Raw genomic sequence first — 23899 nt, forward strand, 5'->3', positions numbered from 1 at the left:
CTACTTCACAGGGTTATTGTGAAGATAAAATTAAATAACTTATACAAAACTTTGAAAATATTTTTGTGTTATATAAATATTAGTTAATATTATGAATTTAAGAATGGGATAATGAGAAAAAAGATAAGTGAAATAAAAACCAAAAAGATCAGCAGTTAGAAATTTTCAGACTCAATTTAAAGTGAATTAAATCTGATGATGCTGAGTCTTAAGTACCATCCCACTCATCCTATATATTTGCCTACCAATATCTTATCAAGTATCTGGTTTCTAAAAATCAAAATATTTTTAAATTTTGTAATTTTTCTAAGGCCTCTATATTATTTTTCTCCATAATAATAATATTTATATAGCATTTGTTTCTATTTTTTATTTAATAAAATTTTTACCAGCTACGTATAATAACCTTTTATAGTTAATGTTTAGGGTTTCAAGAGTGTCTTCCTGTAGCAGTTTGAGTAGTTTTCTTGAGATCTCTTTCCTCATTTGTCATTGTCTTTATATGCAAATCCTGTTCTGTTACAGCAGATGTCCTTATACTAAATATATTTGTGTAACAAGAAATTATTGAATCTAATTAGGGACTGGGAATCAAGAGATATATTTTTTTTAATTTTTGCAAGACAATGACATTAGGTGTCTTTTCTAAGGTCACATACCTAAAGAAGTAGTAGGATCTGAGGCCAAATTTGTACTCAGGGTCTCTTGATTCCAGGGTTAGTGTTCTATCCACAGTGCCACTTAGCTGCCCCCATATTCTATTTTTTTAAAAAAAATTCATTCAGATAGAATTTGAACAATTTCTAGAGGTTCTTTTGTGGGATTTTATTATTTTAACTTTAAATGATTTCATATAATTTAATTTTTCTTCTTAAGGTCCCTCTTGCCTTTCTATGCTTCCCTTTAAAGTTCTTTATTTAATACTGTGTGTGTGTGTGTGTGTGTGTGTGTGTGTGTGTGTGTGTGTGTCTCTCTCTCTCTCTCTCTAAGGACATGTTTGAAAATTCTTGTTATAGATAAAATTATTTTTTATCTAAAGTTTACATTGTTCAGTATGCTGAGCAGTCCTTGAATTTGTTCATTTCCACATTAATAGTGAATGAAATAATGTAATTGGTATAAATTATTAAATAAAAATTTGAAACAAGTAGTTTACAACTAATGTTTGTCTCAATGGACTCTTTTTATTATTAACATGAATTTTCTCTTTTTAATGCCTATTGTGTCTCCAAATTGCAAAATATTTATTTTTTTCAATGGTTCTTAACTTCCTCTTCTCCAGAACTCAAAACCCCTCTACGTTGTCCCTTTGTCTCTCTTCCCTTAATCTAATCTCTGAGAAAGGTGTTGCCAAGACCACTTCATCTTTTTTGGACTTCACCGCAAAATTGGAATTATTCAACTGGCTTAAGGTAGACTTGGCCTGGAACAATCGAAGCATAAAAAGTTCAGAGACAGTTGAGGAAGGCTTAGTGGAGGGCTTTAGTATTTTAGAAGCTTGTTCAGGCATTTCAATTGTGTCTGATTCTCCTTGATGTCATTTGGAATTTTATTGCTAAAGATATTGGGTGGTTTGCCATTTTCTTCTCCAGTTCATTTAAAGATGAAAATCTGAGGCAAACAGAATGAAGTGATTTGCCCAGCATCACACAGTAGTGTCTGAGGACAGATTTGAACTCTGATCTTTCTAACTCCAGGCCCGGTCTGTCCAGTTCACCTACTCTATGCCTCCTTCAGATGGCAGGGAGAATAATGTCAAACTTTCCCATAGCAATCCCCAGACCTAACTGGCAGCAGATGGAGAAGAGATAAGTTTTCTTCTATTCCTTCCTTTACTTCTTTTAGGAGAGCAGGCATAAAAATTCAGGAATGGTGCCACCACATCAGGTAGAGCCCTGAGGCATACTCCAAATGTATGATTTTCAGATTTACATTGTTCTTTTTTAGTCATCAGTCTTTAGCTAGCCATGCATCCACTGAATCACATTTGACATTTTGTTCCCAAGATTATTTTTGGTGGACTTTGTCAAATGTTTTGTCGAAAGAATTTACTGGCTTTGGTATCAGAGAACTGGGATTCCAAATCTAGTTCTATCCCTTACTGTCTGTGTAACCTTGCACAAGTTGCTAAACTTCTCTACAGTTTCTTAATCTCTGAAAGGAAGGGGTCATATTAACTAGCCTCCATATTTGTGGTTCTAGATATACCATGTCTTCATCATTTTCCAGCTTTATAAGTGCAGTATATGTCAAAAAGAGGATATTAGGGGCATTTGGCATGATTATTTGTTGTGAAACTACTGGCTCCTAGTGTTCTCACATTTAATTGTCTTGTCAAGAACCATCTTAAAAGAAACAAACAAACAAACTTCTTGACAGGGAGTATCATAGACTCAGCAGGGTATCCTAGATATTAATATGAAGTAGTTCTAAGATAAACTTTGACTCTCTAAGAGATTCAAAATGATGAGTTAGTTCTTAAATCTGAGATTAAAACCGTTGTCAGATTAAGTAGTGATTGATAATTATATAGTAAAGTAAGTATATAAAAGTAAAATAAAATATATAGAAATATAGTTTATTAATAATATATTTGAATGTTTGCAGTAAGTTATGCTAATGATGAAGTTTTGGGGTTTTTTCCCCTCTTCAAAGAAGCATTTTAGTAAAAGAGCATTTTAATCTTTTTCTGTTCTTCGGGCATAGCCTGTCAGCAACATGAAGCCATAACCAAATCATTACCATTCACTTGTTTGTGGCAGCTTACCCCAGTATCAGGCAGAGTAGGCATCAATAATTTTAAATGTGAAAGAGAATTGTTTACATTTAAATTCTAGTTCATATTTGTAAAGCTGAAGGTCCTGTTTTGTTTCTTGCTTATGAAAATTTGCATGCATTTTAAGCATATTGAGTTTTTTTTTGTCACTTAAAAGATTATCTTTAAAGAATAGGACATATTTAATCTTCACACTTTATTACCCTCCTCAACTAGCTTTAGAAATTTAAAAAATTATTACTGATTAAATTTCAGATTCTAATTCAAATCAACTTTAATCTCTCTGTATTCCAAAACATAGCCTTACATTTCTCTAGAATTCTGGGAAGATCTCTAGCTCAAGCAACATGTCTGAAATATATTAGTAGTATGATTTCAGATGGTTATCTGGTTTTTTAAATCTTATTTAACATTAGCCATCTTCACATATCTTTAGAAAAATTTGAAAAACAAAGGGAAGAAATATCAAAAGTTGAGCTAACTTCAGAGAGTATTAAATTTGTATATTTGTATATTTGTACATGTAGGTATGAAACAAAGGAGTACAATCTTAGCTCCATGGGTCAGTACGATAAAGTAAATTAAGGAGCCAATGCTCAAATTCTTGCCAGCTCTAAGTTAAATTTAGAGCATTTTGCCTAGGTTTCATTTGTAGTGTTTAATGAGTCCATCAGTGGATAATCTCTGAGCTAGTGCCTTTTGAAAAGGCAGAACATTTTTTGTGAGCAAATGGAATTGACCAAGCCATTGTTTTTGCTGTTTTTTTTAAATACAGTTCTATAGAATGTTTAATGTTCCTTGAACAGACAATAAAATGAATCATCTATTAATTTTGAAATTTCTGTGTAGGATATCGAGTCCTTAATGTCAGAAGGCAACAAGTCTCGAACAGTTGCTGCAACCAACATGAATGAGGAAAGCAGTCGCTCCCATGCAGTCTTCAAAATCATCTTGACTCATACTTTATATGATGTGCAATCTGGGGTAAGTGCAACAGTGTTCTTATTCATGTATGAGATTGTATTCTTGTTCCTTGTATGAAATCACTCACTGCTTTGCCTTCCTCATATAATAAAGGATCATAGATTTGTAACTGTAAAGGAATTTGATAGCATCTAATATGACTTCCTCAAGTTTTGGATAAGAAGGGTAAAACTTAAAAAGCTTCAGATCCTTGCCCAAGGACACATAGAGAGTAGTGGCAAAACTGACTTTTGAACTTAGGGCCTCAGCTCCAAAACCATTATTTTTTGCATTGCCCATGATCAGCAGAGCATGTGTTAAAAAAGATAAAATCTGAGTCAGTCCTGTATCTGAATTTAAATTGCTGTGTTGGCTAATTTGAAAATCATCGATATGAAAGTGTGAACAAGATTATGGTATCAGATTTAATGGTGATAATTAGAAACAATTACTCTTCCCAAAATAGTAAAATTCAGCTTGCATAAACTTGAAAAGACAGGAAGTGAATAAAGGAAAATCAGTTCTATACTGCATCTAAGTAGATTTAGCTCTCCAAGTTTTAGTAGTGATCCACTTTTAGTGATGTCATTTGAAAAAGTGATGATATAATATCATTTAGCCTACTTGAATGATGCCAGGCATGTTGTAAGGGGAGGGCAGGTGATATTTGAATGTGAATATTGCCCTAATGTCATTTTTTTAAATATTGAGATTTATTTGGTACCAATTTTTCTTCCTTTTCTCTCTCCTTTGTAGAATGAACTGAAAATTTTCCTTTCCTCGTTGAATGAATTTCAGATGTTTTAAAGCTTTTCATTCAGTTGAGGAAGAAACTCATTATTCTCAAGGCACTTCAGCAAAGAATACTTTATTTTGGGATAAGTGTCTTGGTTTCTATTTAAATAGAAAGCAAAATTATACTGAATCAATTGGAGGGATTCATCTTACCTTTTTTTTTTAAATGTGAGAGATTCTGACCAAAAATTTTTGGTTTATTTTCATGATTCAATTTTGGTTTTTTGGTAGTCTTTCTCTGATGACTCATTATGGTGTGGAAGCAACCCTTATCTCTTGAAAACTACTGCCAGCAAGCTCTGATTAGTACTAATCAAATGAGAAAGGTCCAGTGACAAGCTATTGTATAAACACCAGTCTGGTTAAATTGGGAGATCCCTGTTGCCAGGTGATTGGTCATCATGTAATGAATTGTTTTTGACCCCAGCAATTCAGGAACCTGTCTCCTAATAATACCTGTCAGCTGTTTTTCTGGATAAAAGGGAGACTATCCATTCCAGTGAAATCTCTTTGAAGAATTGATTTAAGAAATAGTTGTCAGAGAGCATTTTAACTAAACTGGTTCTCTTCCCTCTACCCCACTTTTCTTGTTCATTTGTTTCTACTTCCATATCCTTTGGCATTGCAGAAGGGCAAGGGTGTTCTGTCCAATATTAGGACCATTTTATATTTTTCTTTTTTTCATGAGTTACCACAGCCAAAGAATTCATCACTAAGAGGCCACTTTCCTGTTCCTCAAAAGGCAATCATAGTCTTTTACCAGGATTATATCTGAAGCCTCTCCAGCATGATGAATCCTGAAAGACTTGAAGTCCTGCTGCCTCTGTCTTTCATCTTGCACTGAGATATTAGAGTAGAACTTGGTAGCAGAGCTGAAGATTGCTAAAAGTAATTCACAAAGTTATTGAAGATATTTGTAAATGCTTATATATGATTTTAAAATATTAAAACAAAATATATGTTTAAATGTTAATGACTGCCCAAGACTCCTGGTGTTAGCTTAGTGTGTTCATGAAACTCATTCTGTGATAGATAAATACTAGTTTTAACCTATTTTTGATAAAAAAGACAAGATATCCACAAGGAATTTGGTTGGCAAATTTTCCAGGTAGAAAATAAGGGCTTTGAATTCTACTTATCAAAATAGGAGCAACTACTTTTTCTTACTGTTTGTCTTATTCTTTAGACATCAGGAGAGAAGGTGGGCAAACTAAGCCTGGTTGACTTAGCAGGCAGTGAAAGAGCCACAAAAACAGGAGCTGCTGGTGACAGGCTGAAGGAAGGAAGCAACATTAACAAGTAAGCATTTTAGAGTTCATAAGCAGATTTGAAAATTTGATATATATATATATTTTTTTAATCTCAGAATTGCTTCTATTAAGGCTAATAGGTCTAATGGACGGATCTGGGAGCTGGGAATCAGTGTTATTCTTTTGTGAGGCAGTTGGATTAAGTGACTTGCCAAGGTCACACAGCTAGTAAGTATCAAGTGTCTGAGGTCAAATTTGAACTCAGGTCCTCCTGACTCCAGGGCTGGTGTTCTATTTACTGCACCACCTAGCTGTCCCTCAGTGTTATTCTTTACATAAAAAATGAATCTATTGATCTAATTTCCCATGTTAACTAAACTTTGAGTATTTCTGCTGATGGTTGTATATTTATACTTATCCATCATAACTATCTCCTAATATCCATAACATGTTATTATTTTTGGTGACAGATGTCAAAATTATAGTTTAATAGTCTTGGAGTTCAATAAACTAATTGGTCTATATAAAGATCTATTTATTATACTTAATGTCCTTCCATAGCTTTGTGCTAATTGAATATATTCTAATCATAATCAATTCATACTGCCTTTGTACTTTTAATCTGTACTAAGCAATGAGTACCCACCCCAGATGTTCACATGGACTATTTGTGACCATCCTGTGGTAGAGCATTCTGAGCTTGCATTGGGCTGATCAGCCATAGTCAGATGCGCTATATTTTGTCTCAAACATAATGATGTCATTTTGCTCTTCTTCAATAAGAAAGGATTGAACCAACCAACCAACCAACCAACCAACTTCATAATATTTGCAAAATATATTTTATTCCCTTATTTTTTCCTGTACACAGAGGTTTGTCCTAATTCTATCATACTTTCCAGGTTTGGATCTCATATAGTCTATATCCCTAGTGGGGATTGATCCTCATTAATGGAAACTAGGCCTTTCCAATCATAACTGCAGTTTTTCCATAATCACTTTGCTTTCATTCCTTGTACAGAACAAGGAATGGGTAATTTGAGATGTGAAGATAACTTCCACATCCATTATAACAGTGCAAACCATTAATGTCCTTAGTGTGACTGGTGATCACAGATTAGCCCTTTTTCTTCTGACTTCTTCCTGTATTTGTTTGGTCTAAACCCTACAATATGAATTATAGACTGATCATGAGGCATTGATAGGAAGCCCCCAATTTGGGACTTTCTCTGTGCTGTGTAAACTAATGAAGAATGGAAACAAGTTTTTGAAAGACTCCATTCTATCTTCATTGCCCCTTCATCCTTCAACTAGGAAATCTCAGTGTTCAAAACAGACATGAATAGGATAGATTATGTCATTGTGTTAATCCACCATAATCTACATGAATCCTAGGCAGATCTATCCTTTAGATCTCCTAATTCAGACAAAGTACTCAATACATGGAAGATTTGATGTTTTAGGCATTGTTCCACATCTCTGGGCCCTCACCTCTGAAAAAAAGACTTGGGGGTGGATTCTTCTCAATACCTCTTCTTTAAGATGAATCTTGCTCTTTAAACTTTTGCGGCATTGAGTTTTAATAGCTCTGTGTTGTTCTTTGATTAACATTGTCATTTTTTGATTAAAATTATTTAATTGATACTTTTAAATTATTTTATTTTTTCCAATTACATGTAAAGATAGTTTTTCAGCATTCATTTTTTTGGGGAAGTTTTTGAGCTTCACATTTTTCTCTCTCTCTTCATTCTACCCCCTTTCCCCATGACAGCAAGTAATCTCAGATAGATTATGCATGTACAAGTGTGTTAAACATATTTCCATATTTCCATATTAGGTTGTTAAAGAACAATCAGAACTAAAAGTAAAAAAATCCAGAAGAAATAGAAACATAAAACAAATTTTAAAAACTGAAAATGCATGCTTTGGTTTGCATTTAGAATCCATAGTTCTTTCTCTGGATGTGGATGACATTTTCTATCACAAGTCTTTTAAAATTGTCCCATTTCTCTGTATTTTTAAGAAGAGCTAAGTATATTACAGTTGATCATCATGCAATGTTACTTTTAATGTGTGATATTCTCTTGGTTCTGATGCTTTTCTTTAAAAGTATTATTTAAGGGGCAGCTAGGTGGTACAGTGGGTAGAGCACAGGCCCTGGAGTCAGGAGTACCTGAGTTCAAATGCAACCTCAGACACTTAATAATTACCTAGCTGTGTGGCCTTGAGCAAGCCACTTAACCCCATTTGCCTTGCAAAAACCTAAAAAAAGAAGTATTATTTAACTTGCCAAATGATTCCCCACTACTACCCCAATCCAACCCTTTCTTGGGACAATAAATTTCAGAAAAACAGATGGTAGTTTTATAACTCCATTCTATAGTTGTATTCCATTATCTTCCTGTACTCAGAAGACATGCATTAGATGTCTTCTAAAATTACCATTAATTACTTCACTGATCAGAGTCCTGAAATCTTTTAATATTGGATTTATTTAATAGAAAAATCATGAAGAATTAATTTTCACAGATGTTCTCCATCATAAACCTTTTACTATATTGATCTTTTTTTTTGGTATTTTCTTTCATGGGTTATCTATATGAATGGCAGTGATTTCTACTATGGATGGACTTGAATGGAGACTCTTGAAGGAGCAGCTTGCAATTGAATTCCATTATGCTGACCACAGTGTCACTCAGATGTGGGTCCAATCAGTCTTGATGAATGTAAGACATTTTATCTATAGAATTTTTTTCTTATCAGTGTTCATGCCACCCTGCAGGTCCCTCACCACCCTTGGTCTGGTTATCTCAGCCCTTGCAGATCAGAGTGCTGGAAGAAACAAGAACAAATTTGTTCCATACCGTGACTCTGTCCTCACCTGGCTCTTAAAAGTAAGTGTTTTTTTTCCTTCATGTTTTTAATGAGAAAGAGAGAGAGAGAGAGAGAGAGAGAGAGAGAGAGAGAGAGAGAGAGAGAGAACGAGAACGAACAAGAGAATAAAGAATAGAATGTTTTGGTATCTAGATTTATAGTCAGAACCCTTCCAGTGTGTGAGATCAGACCTCTGGGTGAAGTGGCTGTGACCCTCCTTGATTTTCTCCTTTTGGAAACATAGTGAGTTAGGAAGCACACTGAATAGAGCACTGGGCCTGAAGTCAAGACTTAAGTGTAAATCCAGCCTCAGACACCAGCTGTGTGACCCTGAACAAGTCACTTAACCTTTGTCTGCTAGTTTCCTTCACTGTAAAAGGATCATTGTAGCTCCTACCTCAAAGGGTTAAGAGAATCAAATAAGATATTTGAAAAATACTTAGCACAGCACCTGCCTCCTAGTGGCATTTAATAAATGCTTATTCCTTTTCAGTGGAAAACAGGACCAGTTGCAGCAGCCTTCTCTCCTGAATCTCGGAGTGCTTTTTTCTGTACCCCTCTAATATGCTGATTGCGTAATACTGTGTTTTGTAGATATCTGTCTAGGTCTAGGCCTGTTAAGCCTGATGAAGACTGTAGCCATGTTGTTTAGATTTAAAAAAAAACAACACAAAACTTAACTTTGTAGCTCCCTTGGTGGCTAGCTTCTGACAGGCTTTAGCTCCAGGAGGTGCTTATTGTTTTTTGAATATGTTCGAGTTGGATTTTACTCTGCTTTTTGATTCCAAGTTCAGCACATTTTCCCCACAACAGTAGTAGGTAGCACAATTATTTTCAGAAGGAAGAGAAAACCTAATTTTATTTTCTTCTAACTAGAATGATTTCCTGGGTGAAGATTTTATTCTAATGTGCCTTAGTTATGAATATTTAATCATTGATAAGCTTATTTTATTGGTTTTTTTAAGGAATACATGCATTCTTGTGTATGCGTAATGTATAAAAATGGCCTTTTTTAGGCCATTTTCCATCCTTCCCCCCCATCTTTGCTAGAAGACATCATAAAATAATTAAAAACATGTCAGAGTCAATTAATCGAGAGCAATGAGCTCTACTCCCTAGCTCCCATCACTCTGTGGCCTTGGATGAGTCATTGAGCTCCTTTGACTATTGGTATTCTGTCTCATCTGTCAACCTTAGGCTCTAAAAATCTTAATTCTTTTCATGTTTAACTTCCTTTGAATTTGCTACATCTGAAGGCAGAATTTGTCTAATTCCACAAACAGAGCAAATGAAGGACTTTTTTCTTTGAAAAAGTGCCAGTTCTTTTGTTGTTATTTCCTTTTTCCAAGTGACTTCAGCTATTTTCAGTGTAGGCAGAATATTTTGTTGCTTTAGAAGTCACAAAGGGCTTTTAAAATATCAAGTATTTGTTGTTGGCCAGGTTTCCTTTCCTCAGCATAAACCGAAGCACAGTATGTGCAGTTTTTCCACTGTGGCTGTTATTGTTGCAAATCTTCTTTTAGCCAGTAACTTTGATAGCTTATGTGGGCTAACAGTATGTGGTTGTTGAAGGACATCACCTACCCCAGTGTTGCTAGTGCACAGACTGGCAAACTGATTGGGATCTTTCTAAGCAACTCTTGAATCTCATTAATGTGTGTGGGTCTCTCCTTAACATTATTAGGATGTTGCCAAATGCAAGTGTGTCAGAAATGTTAGATTGGCCTCTATAAATGAAGCAGTCATCAAGCTTGGACAGAGCTTCTCAGAAAGCTGTGATCCCTCCTAGCACAAAATTATCAGCTTTACCACTATTTTATTCCACTATTTCATTCCTTTTAGCGTATTTTTCTTTCAGGATAGAATGCCTTTATTTGTGTTTTTGTAGCAAACTGAATTGTTAGCAGTGGATGAGTAAATAGATTTTGATCTATTAAATCTCTGTGGGAGCAGAAAGGGGTAGAAATCATTTGGTCTAATCCCTTCGTTTTATAGATGAAGATACTGATGCCTGAAGAAATTACGATTCACCTGAACCTAAGATTTGATTTTTTTGGTGGCCCAGTGTTAGATCATAGAGGTCTTCGGATCTTTGAATTAACTCCTACTGAACAGTCTTTTTATTCTAGGAACAAGAGAAGTATGCATGAATACAGAGAGGTGTAAGAGATATGTTTGAGTTTGAGGCCTAACTAATCATGCTTTTTGGCCAGAATTTAGCAGGCAGCAAGGAGTCTAAAGAGCGATATACTTGCAAACAAAGCTCAGTGCTAGATTAAGCAAAACCTTAGTTACCTGGCTAAGGAGGTTGTTGTTAGTAGTGGTGATGGTACCTGCAGCACCAATAGCAATAGTAGTAATAATAATAATAATAATAATAATTGTTAATAATTGGCCTTTCATTTGCAAAATACTTTAAATAGACCAGGTCACTTATGAGGCTAGCTCTATAGGTGTTAAGCTCATTTTATAGATATCCAGTCTGAGGCTTGGTCCAGGTTCAGTGACTCACCCATTCTTGTACAGTTTAGAAGACAGAACACGGGGCAGCTAGGTGGCATAGTGGATAGAGCACCGGCCTTGGAGTCAGGAGTACCTGGGTTCAAATCCGACCTCAGACACTTAATAATTACCTAGCTGTGTGGCCTTGGGCAAACCACTTAACCCCATTGCCTTGAAAAATCTTAAAAAAAAAAAAAAAAAAAGAAGACAGAATACAAGCCTGTCTCCTGGTCCAACATTTTTTCTTCTCTGTCATGCAGGTGAGTGACACAGGCAGACCTTGGTACTGGATTATTTGTCTTCTTTCTTTTGTGAGTCACTCTTGTTGAATGACTAGTTCAGGTTTAGTTGGGAAAACAGAAGCCCATGGGGGGTTTAGAGCTGGTGGGAGCCTTTGAGGTGGTCCAGACCAACCCTGCGTTTAATTGATCAGGGAGCTCTAGCCTGAGAGTTCTAGAGTCTTGGTACAAAGTCCAATGGGGTCAAACCATGTCTTCTGACTAACTATATTATGTTAAGTGATTTGCCCAAGCTCACACAGCTAGGCTTTTATTAAGTGTCTGTAACTCCAGGCCTGGTGCTCTATCCACTGCTCCACCTAGCTGCCTCGGGGAATAGAGATTTAAAAATGAGGAGGGAGTGCATTCCAGGCACCAGGGTCATGAAGGATAGAATTTTGGCAAGATGTGAAGATGAGATGCCGAATTCAGGGAACAGTTGGGTCAGTTTGTTTGGAACAGAATATGTTTGAAGGGGTTTAATATGAAATAATAGAAAAGATAGGTTGAATTCAGATTGTGGAGGGTTTTAAATGTCAAACAGAGGAGTTTCTTTTTTTCTGTTTGTGTCAGCAACAGATTTCAGAGGCCCAGGGGGACCAGAATATAATAGCTGCAAATTTTTGTTAAAAAATAATTCTTTAAAACATATGGAACATTTTATTCTTGTTTTTTTTATTTGAATTGTTCCTGTGGAATAGATGTAATAGGTATTATTTTTCTCATTTCACCAAGGAGGAAACAGTGGCTTGCCTTTGACCACACAATTAGCAAGCCCCACAGGCAAACTGTGAGGGTACAACTTTCCTTAGTACCTTCTTGGGAGACCTATAAAACAAAACTCAATGTTACAGAATATTTGTTGATACATTATAGTTTTATTTATTAATGATGAATAATTTGGTCTTTATAACAATTTATCACCCCAGGCAAACCAGTTCTATGTTTAAATTGAGAATTCCATCCAGTATAGTAAAATGCTCATTGGATTATGGGTCATGAAGTCAGAGTTTTACCCTGGTTCTACCATTAACAGACTTTATAGTCTTGGATAAATCATTTAACTTTTGTAGTCTTTTTCTCCTTTTTAAAAAAAAAAACTTTTGTAGGATGAAGGAATTTGAATAATTTTTCTTTGAGATTCCTCCCAGTTTAAATATTTTCTATGATTTTATTATTTTTTCCTCCTTCAGGATAGTCTTGGGGGTAATAGCAAGACAGCCATGGTGGCCACTGTCAGCCCTGCAGCTGATAACTATGATGAGACCCTCTCAACTCTGAGATATGCCGACAGAGCCAAAAACATCGTGAACCATGCAGTGGTGAATGAAGACCCCAATGCACGAATCATTCGAGATCTTCGGGAAGAAGTAGAAAAACTTCGAGAACAGCTGACCAAAGCAGAGGTACAGGCCCAGTAGAATAACTACTTTATGATTCTTCTTGTTTCTAGGAGAATCCAATACAGCCATTGTTTGGTTTGTATTCTCTATGTCCCTCAAATAATGACCTCTTCCATTCAGAAATTATATATTTAAGTTAGATTTTGTGTATTAAATGGGAGTTTAGGCAAATTTTGAATAAAAGAAGAAAAATGAGTTGTAATACATGTCATGACAGATTGTTAATTAATCAAGCAATTATTGAGTGGCTAGCATGTACCAGTCCCTGTGCTCTGGGGAGAAAAAGAAAGAAATGAAGCAGAACTTGCTGTCTAGAAGCTTACATTCACAGGTGTATGGGATGGCATAGTCAGGTAGAACAAAGGGAAACAGAAATGAAGGCAACAGAAAATTCAGTTTAACCAACAATTATTAAATGTCTACTGTGGGTTGGGCGTTGTGGATACAAGACCAAAAAGAAAAAAACTGCCCCCTCTTTCACCTAGAGATTGGTCTAATCTTGAAGGATACATCATGGACTCAAATAAATAGCAAATACAGAGTAGATACAAAACCATTTTGGGAGGAAGGAAATTCTGATGTCTGGTAGGGCTAGGATCAGGAAAGGCTTTGTTCTGTAGAGATTTTTGAACTGTGTCTTGATGGAGGTCAGGGTTCCATGAGGAAGAGCTGAGGAGGTATTATATTTCAATAGTGAGAGAACACTTATAATTTTATAGGTAAAAATTAATTTCTTTTTTTAAGTAGAGGAGGGAAAATGGCATGGGTATTTATTTTAGGAATGTCACCCTTGCTAGCTATGTGGAGAATGAATTAGAGAAGAAAGATTTGAGGCCTTAGGTTTGCAAATTTAGAGACATCTCCACCCCAGTATTCAAGTGAGCTATTTGTGCCTGACCTGTGGTAGAATCTACTGTATTCATAGTTTCAAATGTGAAGGACAACAGTGAATGGGGTGAGAATTTTTGAAGATTTGAACTAGTAGAGCAGCTTTATGGGGGTGGGGGAGAAATGGGTAGGATGTCCTCAAGCCTAAATTTCTCCCCCTCCTCAGTTTGCCTCTTGACTTCTTTTGAAACTCGGCTGAAATATCTTTACATATCTAAGTATTTTTGCAAGAGGCCTTTTAGAAGTCACCCCACTGATAGTCTCTTTCCTCTGAATTAACTTTTCATTCATATACTTCACATAGCTTTCATGTTCAATTTTTTTGCATATCTTCTTCTCAGTAGACTCTTTGAGAACAGGAATGATATTTTTGCTTTTCTGTCACTAGAAATTTATATTGTGCCAAACACTTAATAAGTTTTTAATAAATGTTTTGTTGACTGAGAAATGTGAAAAGTTTTGGAGGATCCACAAATTTTGATATTTGATTGGATATTGTGGATGAGGATGATTAAGGTTTTACATCTTGGTGACTGGGAGAAAGATGCAGTGTCATCAGTTTAAAGCAGCAAGTTCTGATTACAGTACATTTTGGAGGAAATATGAGTTCTATGTTAGATATGTCGAGTTTGTTTGTGACAATTCAGTGAGTTGTCTGGCATGTAGTTAGCTTAGACAGAATGGGACATCAGAAGACAGATTAGAGCTAGCATAATAGCTTTGAGAGTTAGACACATATAGAGGATAAATGAATCTGTGAGAATAGAAGATATACCAAGAGATGGATTAGAAAGAGGAGAGGACCCAGGACAAAGCCTTGGCTGATGGGCTGATTTAGTGGGTGGAAGAAGAATGATGTTGAGGATTCAAAACAGGATGCTTAAAATAAGTCACCAGGCAAGAAGAGAACTAAGAGAGGAATGCCCACAAAAACAAATAAAGAGAGGGCATCTAGTCTATAGAGTAAAAACTTTAGAGAAGTCAGGAATGTTGAGGAGAGGAGGAAATGCCATTGGATTTAGCAGATAAGATATGTTGGTAACTTTGGGGAAGAAAAGTTCCATTTCAGTTCTTAGGTTTGGAAGTGAAATTGTAATTAAGTTTGAAAATATAAGTTAATGTAAGCAATGAATGTAAATAACCCTTTTTAGGACCTCATTATGAATGATAAAATTAATATTAATAGTAATAGCAATAATGGCATTTGAAGGTTTGCTCAGCATTTTAACAAACATTTTCTCATTCAGTCCTCAAAAAAAATTTTGGGATGTAGATGTCAGAGCATCTATGAGGAAATAAAGATAGACAGACATTAAGTGAAGTTTTTGAGGTGGGACTTGAAACTAGATTTTCCTGACTCCAAGTCCAGTTTTTGTTTGGCAACAATTTTTAACTCTGTTTGAGGTGATATTAGGGTTAATTGAAAAATTTTAATAGATACATAAATTAATGAAAAACATTTTATTCAGCACTTACTATTTGCTATGCTCCATAATAGGCAGTATGCGCATATATATATATATATATATATATATATATATATATATATATATAATGTGTATCTGTGTTATATAAAGATATAACTGTCCTCTAAGAGCTTATTGTCTAATGAGTGGAAAGACACTTGTTATAGATTTCCTGTTTCCACTTTGCTTCCTGATTTGATGTGTATGTGAATTATATATATTCCCTTTTATTCCGAGGTAATTTTTATCATGTGTTTAATTCATGTTCCACCTCCCTCCGCTCAGCCCCAATGACCTTTAAGTCTTTATAGAAAGATAATATCTCATAGTTCTTCCATATTCTACATACTACTGAACAGGCACATAAATCCAGACAGGTATTTCATATATCCTGTGGGTTTAGTTGCTTGTCTTAACATCAGTGAAGTGTACCTCCACCAACCTACCTCCATCTCTCCTTTACCACAAGAACTGCTTCTCTAAGATCATCTTGGGAAAGTATAGACAATATTTGTGTTCGGAGGGTGGGTTGCAGATTTCCAGTCTTCTATTGTATTCAACTAAGAATTTAATCCAGTGCCATCACACTTAAATACCACTAAGCCATACAAAGGGATCTCTATGGATCACATATTGACTTAGAGGATCATATTGACATCTGTTTTATTGTATTTTTATTTATTTTTTTAAATATTTCTCAGTTATTCTTTTATCTGGTTTAGGCTGCTGGTGATGCATATTTGACACCTTTCATCTGATCAGTATAGAAATAGGAGAAAGATGACAGTCTATTCCTCAATTGATATACTCTTAATATGTTCTGTTATTTTTAATGTTTATTTTTTTACTGTGTGACTATATAGGAGATACAGTCCATTTTAACATGTAATAATAATAATAATAATAAATAACAATCACAGTTAACATGTAGCCATCTAAATTTTATAAAGCACTTTATATAAATGATCTTTTTTGAGCCCTTGAAATAACAAATTGAGTATTGCTATTTTCCCCATTTTACAGATGAGGGAGTTAAAGCACAGAGAAATGACTTGTCCAGAATTAGAGAGCTAATTAATATCAACTTTTTATTATGATACCTCTCTACTTTAAGTATTTCTTCATACTAGACTAATGCTGTTCAGTTTTAGCAACATTATAATTTATCTCTAAATTTAGTAAACAAATTTAGGGTACTATTCGGAAAAGAAAGAATAGAGAAAGTGATCTGGTCTTGAAATCATATCCCTATTTGCTCAGTTTTTTTCTCTCTCAAATTAATTCTTTCTTTTGCACTGACACCAGTTTTATTCTGTCTTCTCATTATGGATGGAGAACCTGGGAGAGCGACAGGAAATGGACTTAGGGTTGAAGGTCTAGATCCCGTTGTAAAGACCCAGGCTGGAGATCCAGTCTTCTATTCTACCTCCCCCCACCCCACCCCAAGCCACAATCCTTGGTCCCATGGTGTGACTCAAACTGGCTTCTACCAACCCAGAGTGAATGGGACCTCCATAAGCCCAGGGCAAGAGTACTAATGACTTTGAGACCATCCAGTGAGGTTGGTTCCCAGAGGCAACTGTGGTGTGGAGTGGGGGCTAGGATATTTCTCTTTCTCTCTGTCTTCTGAGCTATGCCCAGGAAAAGAGAAGTTTCGTTTAGAAGGCACAGGCTTATTTTTGGTTGTGATAGATTGGGATAAAACTGGCATTGGGCACACACACAAAGCAAGCTTTGAACCATCCCTGAATTTCTGTAACCTAACTTATAAGATGGAAATAATAATACTCATATTCCAGGATTATTTTGAAGTTCAAATCAAAAAAGGATACAAAGTTTTTAAACTGTAAAGCAATATTGTTGTTATTACTGTGATTCTAAGTGAAAAACTTCTGTAATAAAATCATTAATACTAAAATTTTTGCTCACTTAGATTAATGTAGCCCATTATTCCATATACAAAATAATAAGGAAATGATAAAGAAAAATAAACTGCCTGATCTAATTAATTATTGCTGATATTAGATCACAGATTTAGAAAAGTCCTTAGAACCCAAGCTTAATCCCATCATCTTTTTAAAAAATTATTTTTTTAAGAATGCATTACGGGAAGGGGCAGCTAGGTGGCGTAGTGGATAAAGCACCGGTCCTGGAGTCAGGAGTACCTGGGTTCAAATCCAGTCTCAGATACTTAATAATTACTTAGCTGTGTGGCCTTGGGCAAGCCACTTAACCCCATTTGCCTTGCAAAAAAAAAACTAAAAAAAATGCATTAACTATTCTTCCCCTCTGTGATTAAAAACACAAAAGCAAAACCCTTATAACAAGTATTTATAGTTAAGTGAAACAAAGTTCCACATTTTCCATCTCTACAAAAAAAAATAATGTCTTTATGTCTTGATTCCATCACCTCTCTGTCAGGAGGTGAGTAGAGCATCTTATTGCCAGCCCTTTAGAATTATTGTTGGTTGTTGCATTGGAGAGTCTTTCAAATTTGCTTTGTCTTTGCAGTGCTTTATCATTTTCTAAACAGATTGGGGCTCAGAGAATTTATGTGATTTTCCCAAGGTCATACAATTAAATAGAAGCCATGCCCTAGAGTTGGGGCCATTCTTTGAGGCTGGACTCCCAGAATTAGCTTTGGTTTGTGGAGTGATGGGGTTAACTATTTTGATATCCACTACACTTTCCTCTATGTCACAACTTTAGCCTTAGATGATTTGTCTTGGATTCATGGCACCAGACGGTACAATGGAGATTCTATGTATCAATGACTATTGTGTGTTTTTGCCTAGGTCAAAGACCTCACTGTATTAGCAAGCTGAGATGAGACAGATTGTTACTTTTGTCCAATTAGGTTTAGCATCGACTTTTTTCAAGGCAACTCGCATTTGAAGATTAAAATATTTTCTATTTGTAGGCCATGAAATCTCCAGAGCTAAAGGATCGGCTGGAAGAATCAGAGAAATTGATTCAAGAAATGACTGTAACCTGGGAAGAGAAATTAAGAAAAACAGAGGAGATTGCACAGGTTAGTATTTCTTCATTTAAGGGGAAATATAGAACTGATTTTCTTCAAAATCCCTTCAAAATAGTCCCCCTTAATGAATGTTGCTGATTGGATTCAAATGAAGTTTCCTATTTTACTGTGGTCCTTCCTTGTTTCTTTTGATTTTATGTATGACCAACTCCGTGCCAGTGATGAGTGTGCAGACTCTAAGTCAAGGGCTCCCTTTGCTTTTGTTTTGTTCTTTGTTTTTGAGTTTTTTCCTAAATTACTTCTCCAGTAGTTGCCTGAGGCAAAATGGCAGTATTGTTCACAATGCAAGAGATGGGTTTTTTCTATGTCCTGAGTGTGATTGCAGTGGAGGGGAACTTAGAAGTTTGCATACTGATAAATTTATAGCTTCTGGTTCTCAACCCTTAAATTTCAGTGAAATATGTTGCATCCTAGTTAGTGTTTTTATCATTTTCCCAGGCAGGTTTGTAAGGAGCTGAAATAAGACTCGGCAAAGGTACAAAATCTTTAATAGCACAGCTTAGGCTATCATCTTTGTTGCCTGCCAACTCTTAAAATAAGGTTATCATTTCTGAAAATTTGCATAAGCTTTTCAGAAATGCATTTATAAAATTAGCTAATTTTTGTGGTATCATAAATGTGCCAAATTGAACAGCATAGGGTCAAGAAAAATTAAGTAAACAAAAAAATTTTTTTTTAGTTTCTCCTTTTGCTACAGGCAGATTCCAGTGTATCTGACCATAGGGGCATGTCACAGCTAATCAAGAATCCTTGCTGCATTCTATCTGATGAAGAGACACACAGGACTGTTTGTTGCTATTCCCTACACCTTCCTCTCTTTATTGAAATATCTGTTTTATCTATTCAGGCCTTACATAAACTTTCCACTTTGCCCAAGAAAACAATTAGTTTGTCTCCCTCTTTAGAACTTATCACATTCTACTTTATATTCATTCTTATATATCTCTCATTGGACTATCAGCTTCTTGAGTAAGAACTGAATTTTCTTTCTCTCTTTCTCTTATTTTCTTATTACCCACAGTGGAATATATTAATCCAAGCAGTTCCTTCATAAATATTTGTGAAATGAAAGCATGAATGTTGTTGAATATTGATTTGACTAAATTTATTGCACAATATTTTAGTGGATAGTCCTGAGTTTCTTCTTTTTTTTCCTCTCCACCTCCCTGTCTCTTCATTCAGTATACTGTTATAATGAGCATGGTAAAGTGTCTAAAGAAAATTTAAATCTGGTTTTCTTTAAAACAGTTTAGGGAATAATGCTGGAAGAGTTATTTTTTCATTTCCTACCAAATGATTTTAAATTAATATTGAATAGAAACTAGCAAATGAATGCATTTCCTAGAAGTTTAAATTGATTTGCAATAAAAGTGTTGTACTTTTAAATAAGATTTTATCACTTATTTTTGACAATATGAAATGTTTTCTTTGTATAAAACACATTGATCTGTCCTGGACTTTTAGTTTCACATAAGTGCCTATTTCTTAATAACATAGAATGATTAAAATAGGAGGCTTTTTGGTGAATCATACATTAATTCTGAACTTTAATCTACTTTGGTTATTTTTTGAAATTCATTAATTGAATCTCCGTTATGTGTTGTATGCTATCTAGGCCAAGGGTCAAATTTAGAAAGAATGCCAAAGAGAACCCCAAATTAACATTATCTATATTGTATTATATTTATTTTTGTTAAATGTCTCAAGTTACCTTTTGGTCTGATTTGGGACACAAGTTTGACCCCTCTGGTGCAGAATATGTGTACCAAGCCATGTTTCTTGTTTTTAATGACTTTGCAATTTCACTGAGTTAGGAAAGCAGGAATAGTTATTTTGTCAGTTGTATGTGATATAAATAGTAAGCATTGTAGGACTTTAAAGGACAGAATGATCAACGACTGTGAAGGCAGAGTTTATGGAGAAGAAATAGGACCTTTTTTTTTTTTTTGTTTGTTTTTTGTTTTTTGTTTTTGCAAGGTAAATGGGGTTAAGTGGTTTGCCCAAGGCCACACAGCTAGGTAATTATTAAGTGTCTGAGGTCTGATTTGAACTCAGGTATTCTTGACTCCAGGGTCGGTGCTCTGTCCACTTCGCCATCTAGAAGCCTCTGAAGTAGCACTTCTTTTTTTTTTTTAATTAAAGATATTATTTGAGTTTTACATTTTTCCCCAATTAACACAATTAACACATTACCAATAAATTTTTGCTTCCCTCCCCCAACCCCCACCCCACAGATAGCACTCCGTCAGTCTTTACTTTGTTTCCATGTTGTACCTTGATCCAAATTGGGTGTGTGATGAGAGAGAAATCATATCCTTAAAGAGAACAGAATTCTCAGAGGTAACCAGATCAGACAATAAGATATCTGTTTTTTTTTTCCCAAATTAAAGGGAATGGTCCTTGTACTTTGTTCAAACTCCACAGCTCCTTATCTGGATACAGATGGTACTCTCCTTTGCAGACAGCCCAAAATTGTTCCCAATTGTTGCACTGATGGAATGAGCAAGTCTTTCAAGGTTGAACATCACTCCCATGTTGCTGTTAGGGTGTACAGTGTTTTTCTGCTTCTGCTCATCTCACTCAGCATCAGTTCATGCAAATCCCTCCAGGTTTCCCTGAAATCCCGTCCCTCCTGGTTTCTAATAGAACAATAATAGTGTTCCATGACATACATATACCACAGCTTGCTAAGCCATTCCCCAATTGAAGGACATTTACTGGATTTCCAATTCTTTGCCACCACAAACAGGGCTTCTATAAATATTTTTGTACAAGTAATGTTTTTACCCTTTTTCCTCATCTCTTCAGGGTATAGACCCAGTAGTGGTATTGCTGGGTCAAAGGGTATGCACATTTTTGTTGCCCTTTGGGCATAGTTCCAGAATAGCTCTCCAGAAGGGTTGGATGAGTTCACAGCTCCACCAACAGTGTAATAGTGTCCCAGATTTCCCACATCCCTTCCAACAATGATCATTATCCTTCCTGGTCATACTGGCCAATCTGAGAAGTGTGAGGTGGTACCTCAGAGAAGCTTTAATTTGCATTTCTCTAATAATTAATGATTTAGAGTATTTTTTCATATGGCTATGGATTGCTTTGATCTCATCTATAAATTGCCTTTGCATATCCTTTGACCATTTGTCAATTGGGGAATGGCTTTTGTTTTAAAAATATGACTCAGTTCTCTGTATATTTTAGAAATGAGTCCTTTGTCAGAATCATTAATTGTAAAGATTGTTTCCCAATTTACTACTTTTCTTTTGATCTTGATTACATTGGTTTTATCTGTGCAAAAGCTTTTTAATTTAATGTAATCGAAATCATCTAATTGGTTTTTAGTGATGTTCTCCAATTCTTCCTTAGTCATAAACTGTTCCCCTTTCCATAGATCTGACAGGTAGACTAGTCCTTGATCTTCTAATTTGCTTATAGTATTGTTTTTTATGTCTATGTCCTGTAACCATTTGGATCTTATCTTGGTAAAAGGTGTGAGGTGTTGGTCTAATCTAAGTTTCTTCCATACTAACTTTCAATTATCCCAGCAGTTTTTATCAAAGAAGGAATTTTTATCCCAGTGGCCGGACTCTTTGGGTTGAAGTAGCACTTCTTGAAGGATAAATAAAAGTACTATAAATGAAGGATCTTAAAGGATAAATAAAATTTGGATAGGTAGAGGAAGTGGAGAGAGACTGAACAAGTCATGTAAGAAAACAGTGACTAACCAGCTTTGCAGGAGCAGAGGGTTCAGAGGGATAGAATGGTGAAATAATGGATTAGAACTGGTTGGTTGGTTGGTTCTTGTTATCAAAGATCAAAATGACATCACTGTGTTAGAGCTTAATTACAGTGTATCCAAATGTGACTAATACAGACATCCAGAGCTTGGCAAACCTCATATACCAGCCTGGACTGGATCTTGAAGGAAATGAGTGACTGTTTGTTTACTTTTTCTTACACTTTTAGGAAATGACATAATTTTTATAGGTATGTCCTTGATTTTATACATGCTATTGAGAATATTAGCCAGGATCCTTTTAAATCTTTGTTTTATGTTAATGGTCACAATAAAGGGGATCACAGTAAAGGATCATAAGGATTTTCATTATTTTATGGGGTTTTTTAACTTGCTGGAAATCTTTGAAAGATTCTTTTATCCTGTGAGATTTACTTTTGAGTTTTTAAAATACAACTATCTGGTGCTTAAATTATAAGGCATTAAATTGATGCCAACATTAGTTATTAATACATATTTAGCATTCTGTGAAAACTGAGGAAACTTTCCCTAAAAGTTAAATATTTTTTCCTTTTTTAGTCTATTGTGTTTGTCTCAGTGATAAATAGATATTTCTTTTGGTTTGCTCTGACAGTGCTAAAGTTTTCCTGGGAAGGGCAATATGAATGTGCTAGGGAGAATGGTAGATCATTTAAATGTCTATATTTTTAAGGGTTTTTTAACTTTTCAAATGAAGACTATCAGGAGAAAATTAACACATTACCAATAAATTTGCTACAATAATTCATTTTTAGAATCAAAGAATATTGCTGATGTGAATAGTATGCCAGTTGTTCTTGTGAGCATTTTTTTTTGGTGGGGGGAAGACAAGTGATTTGGCCAGGGTCAAATACAGGACTAGTAAGTGACTGAGGTTGAATTTGAACTTGGGTCCTCCTGACTCCAGAGCCAGTGCTCCTGTATACTGTGCTGCTCTATCTGTAACTTAAAAGTCAAAGGAGATTTCTTTCTTCTTTTGTTTAGATCATTGACCTATTTTGTTTTAGGCAAATCAGATAGCATCTTTTGCTCTTGTCCTTTTTTAGCCAGGGATCAGAGAGCATATAACTGATTAGGGTTTCTTTTTCTGCATTAATGAAAACTCCAGATAAGGGTACTTAAATTTTTCTTCTTAGTAGTTCAGGTTTGGTTGCTTCGACTGTAGTATTAACTCTTTCCACATTTCAGTGGCAATTTAATTGTCAATATCTACTAAGATACTAGAGCTTAGCAACCTTCAATAACTTGTGGCTTGGCTGGAAAGCCATATGGAGTTTTGAAGGCACACATAAGTTAAGTGACTTATTCAGGCATGTAAACCACTTAGGAGAGGTCCAGCAGGCATTTATATAATCTGACTTTGTGTCAAATACTGGAGAAACAAAGAAAGGCAAAAGACAGTCACCACCCTCAAGGAGCTCACATGGTAATAAGAGAAACCAAAAATATGCAAACAGCTATGTACATATAAGACTGAGGCAGGGCAATCTCAGAGGGAAAGCCCTGGTGATGAGTGGAGAATCTGAAAAGGGCCATTGCAGAACCAAAGATTGAATTGATTGAACTTCCTTTGCAAGAAGACAAAACAGATGAGGCAGGGGTAGTATTAATTCCATTGAAACCTTCAGAGAGATCAGGAGGGATGAGAAGAGAGAGAAAAGCCAATTTGATTTGACAATTGTTAACTGGCGAGGACAGTTACAGTTGAATGTTGAAGTTGGAAACCAGAACGCTGAAGAGAATGAGAGAAGGGAAGAAATTCACTGAAAAGGATTTTCTCTAGAAAGAGTAGAGTTTCAGAGAGAATGATGTGCTAATGGAATCAGGGTACTGCCTGTAGAAGGGTTTTCCTTGGCAAGGAGAAAGGCCACTTACTCATATGAAACAGGACT

The 23899-nt window shown here is 35.3% G+C and overlaps 1 protein-coding gene across 3 annotated transcripts in view; it reads left to right on the forward strand.

Moving 5' to 3' along the window:
- The window catches only part of KIF13B (kinesin family member 13B), a 257145-nt gene that overhangs the window by 101946 nt on the left and 131300 nt on the right, over positions 1-23899 (forward strand). For all 3 annotated transcript variants that reach the window (XM_074209185.1, XM_074209184.1, XM_074209186.1), the window contains exons 8-12: positions 3626-3760; positions 5721-5833; positions 8567-8678; positions 12632-12844; positions 18116-18226. In XM_074209185.1, the coding sequence (XP_074065286.1) occupies positions 3626-3760; positions 5721-5833; positions 8567-8678; positions 12632-12844; positions 18116-18226 (684 nt within the window). The remainder of the gene's footprint in view (positions 1-3625; positions 3761-5720; positions 5834-8566; positions 8679-12631; positions 12845-18115; positions 18227-23899) is intronic.

The sequence above is a fragment of the Macrotis lagotis genome, chromosome 1 (genome assembly GCF_037893015.1).
Source record: "Macrotis lagotis isolate mMagLag1 chromosome 1, bilby.v1.9.chrom.fasta, whole genome shotgun sequence".
NCBI lineage: Eukaryota > Metazoa > Chordata > Mammalia > Peramelemorphia > Peramelidae > Macrotis > Macrotis lagotis.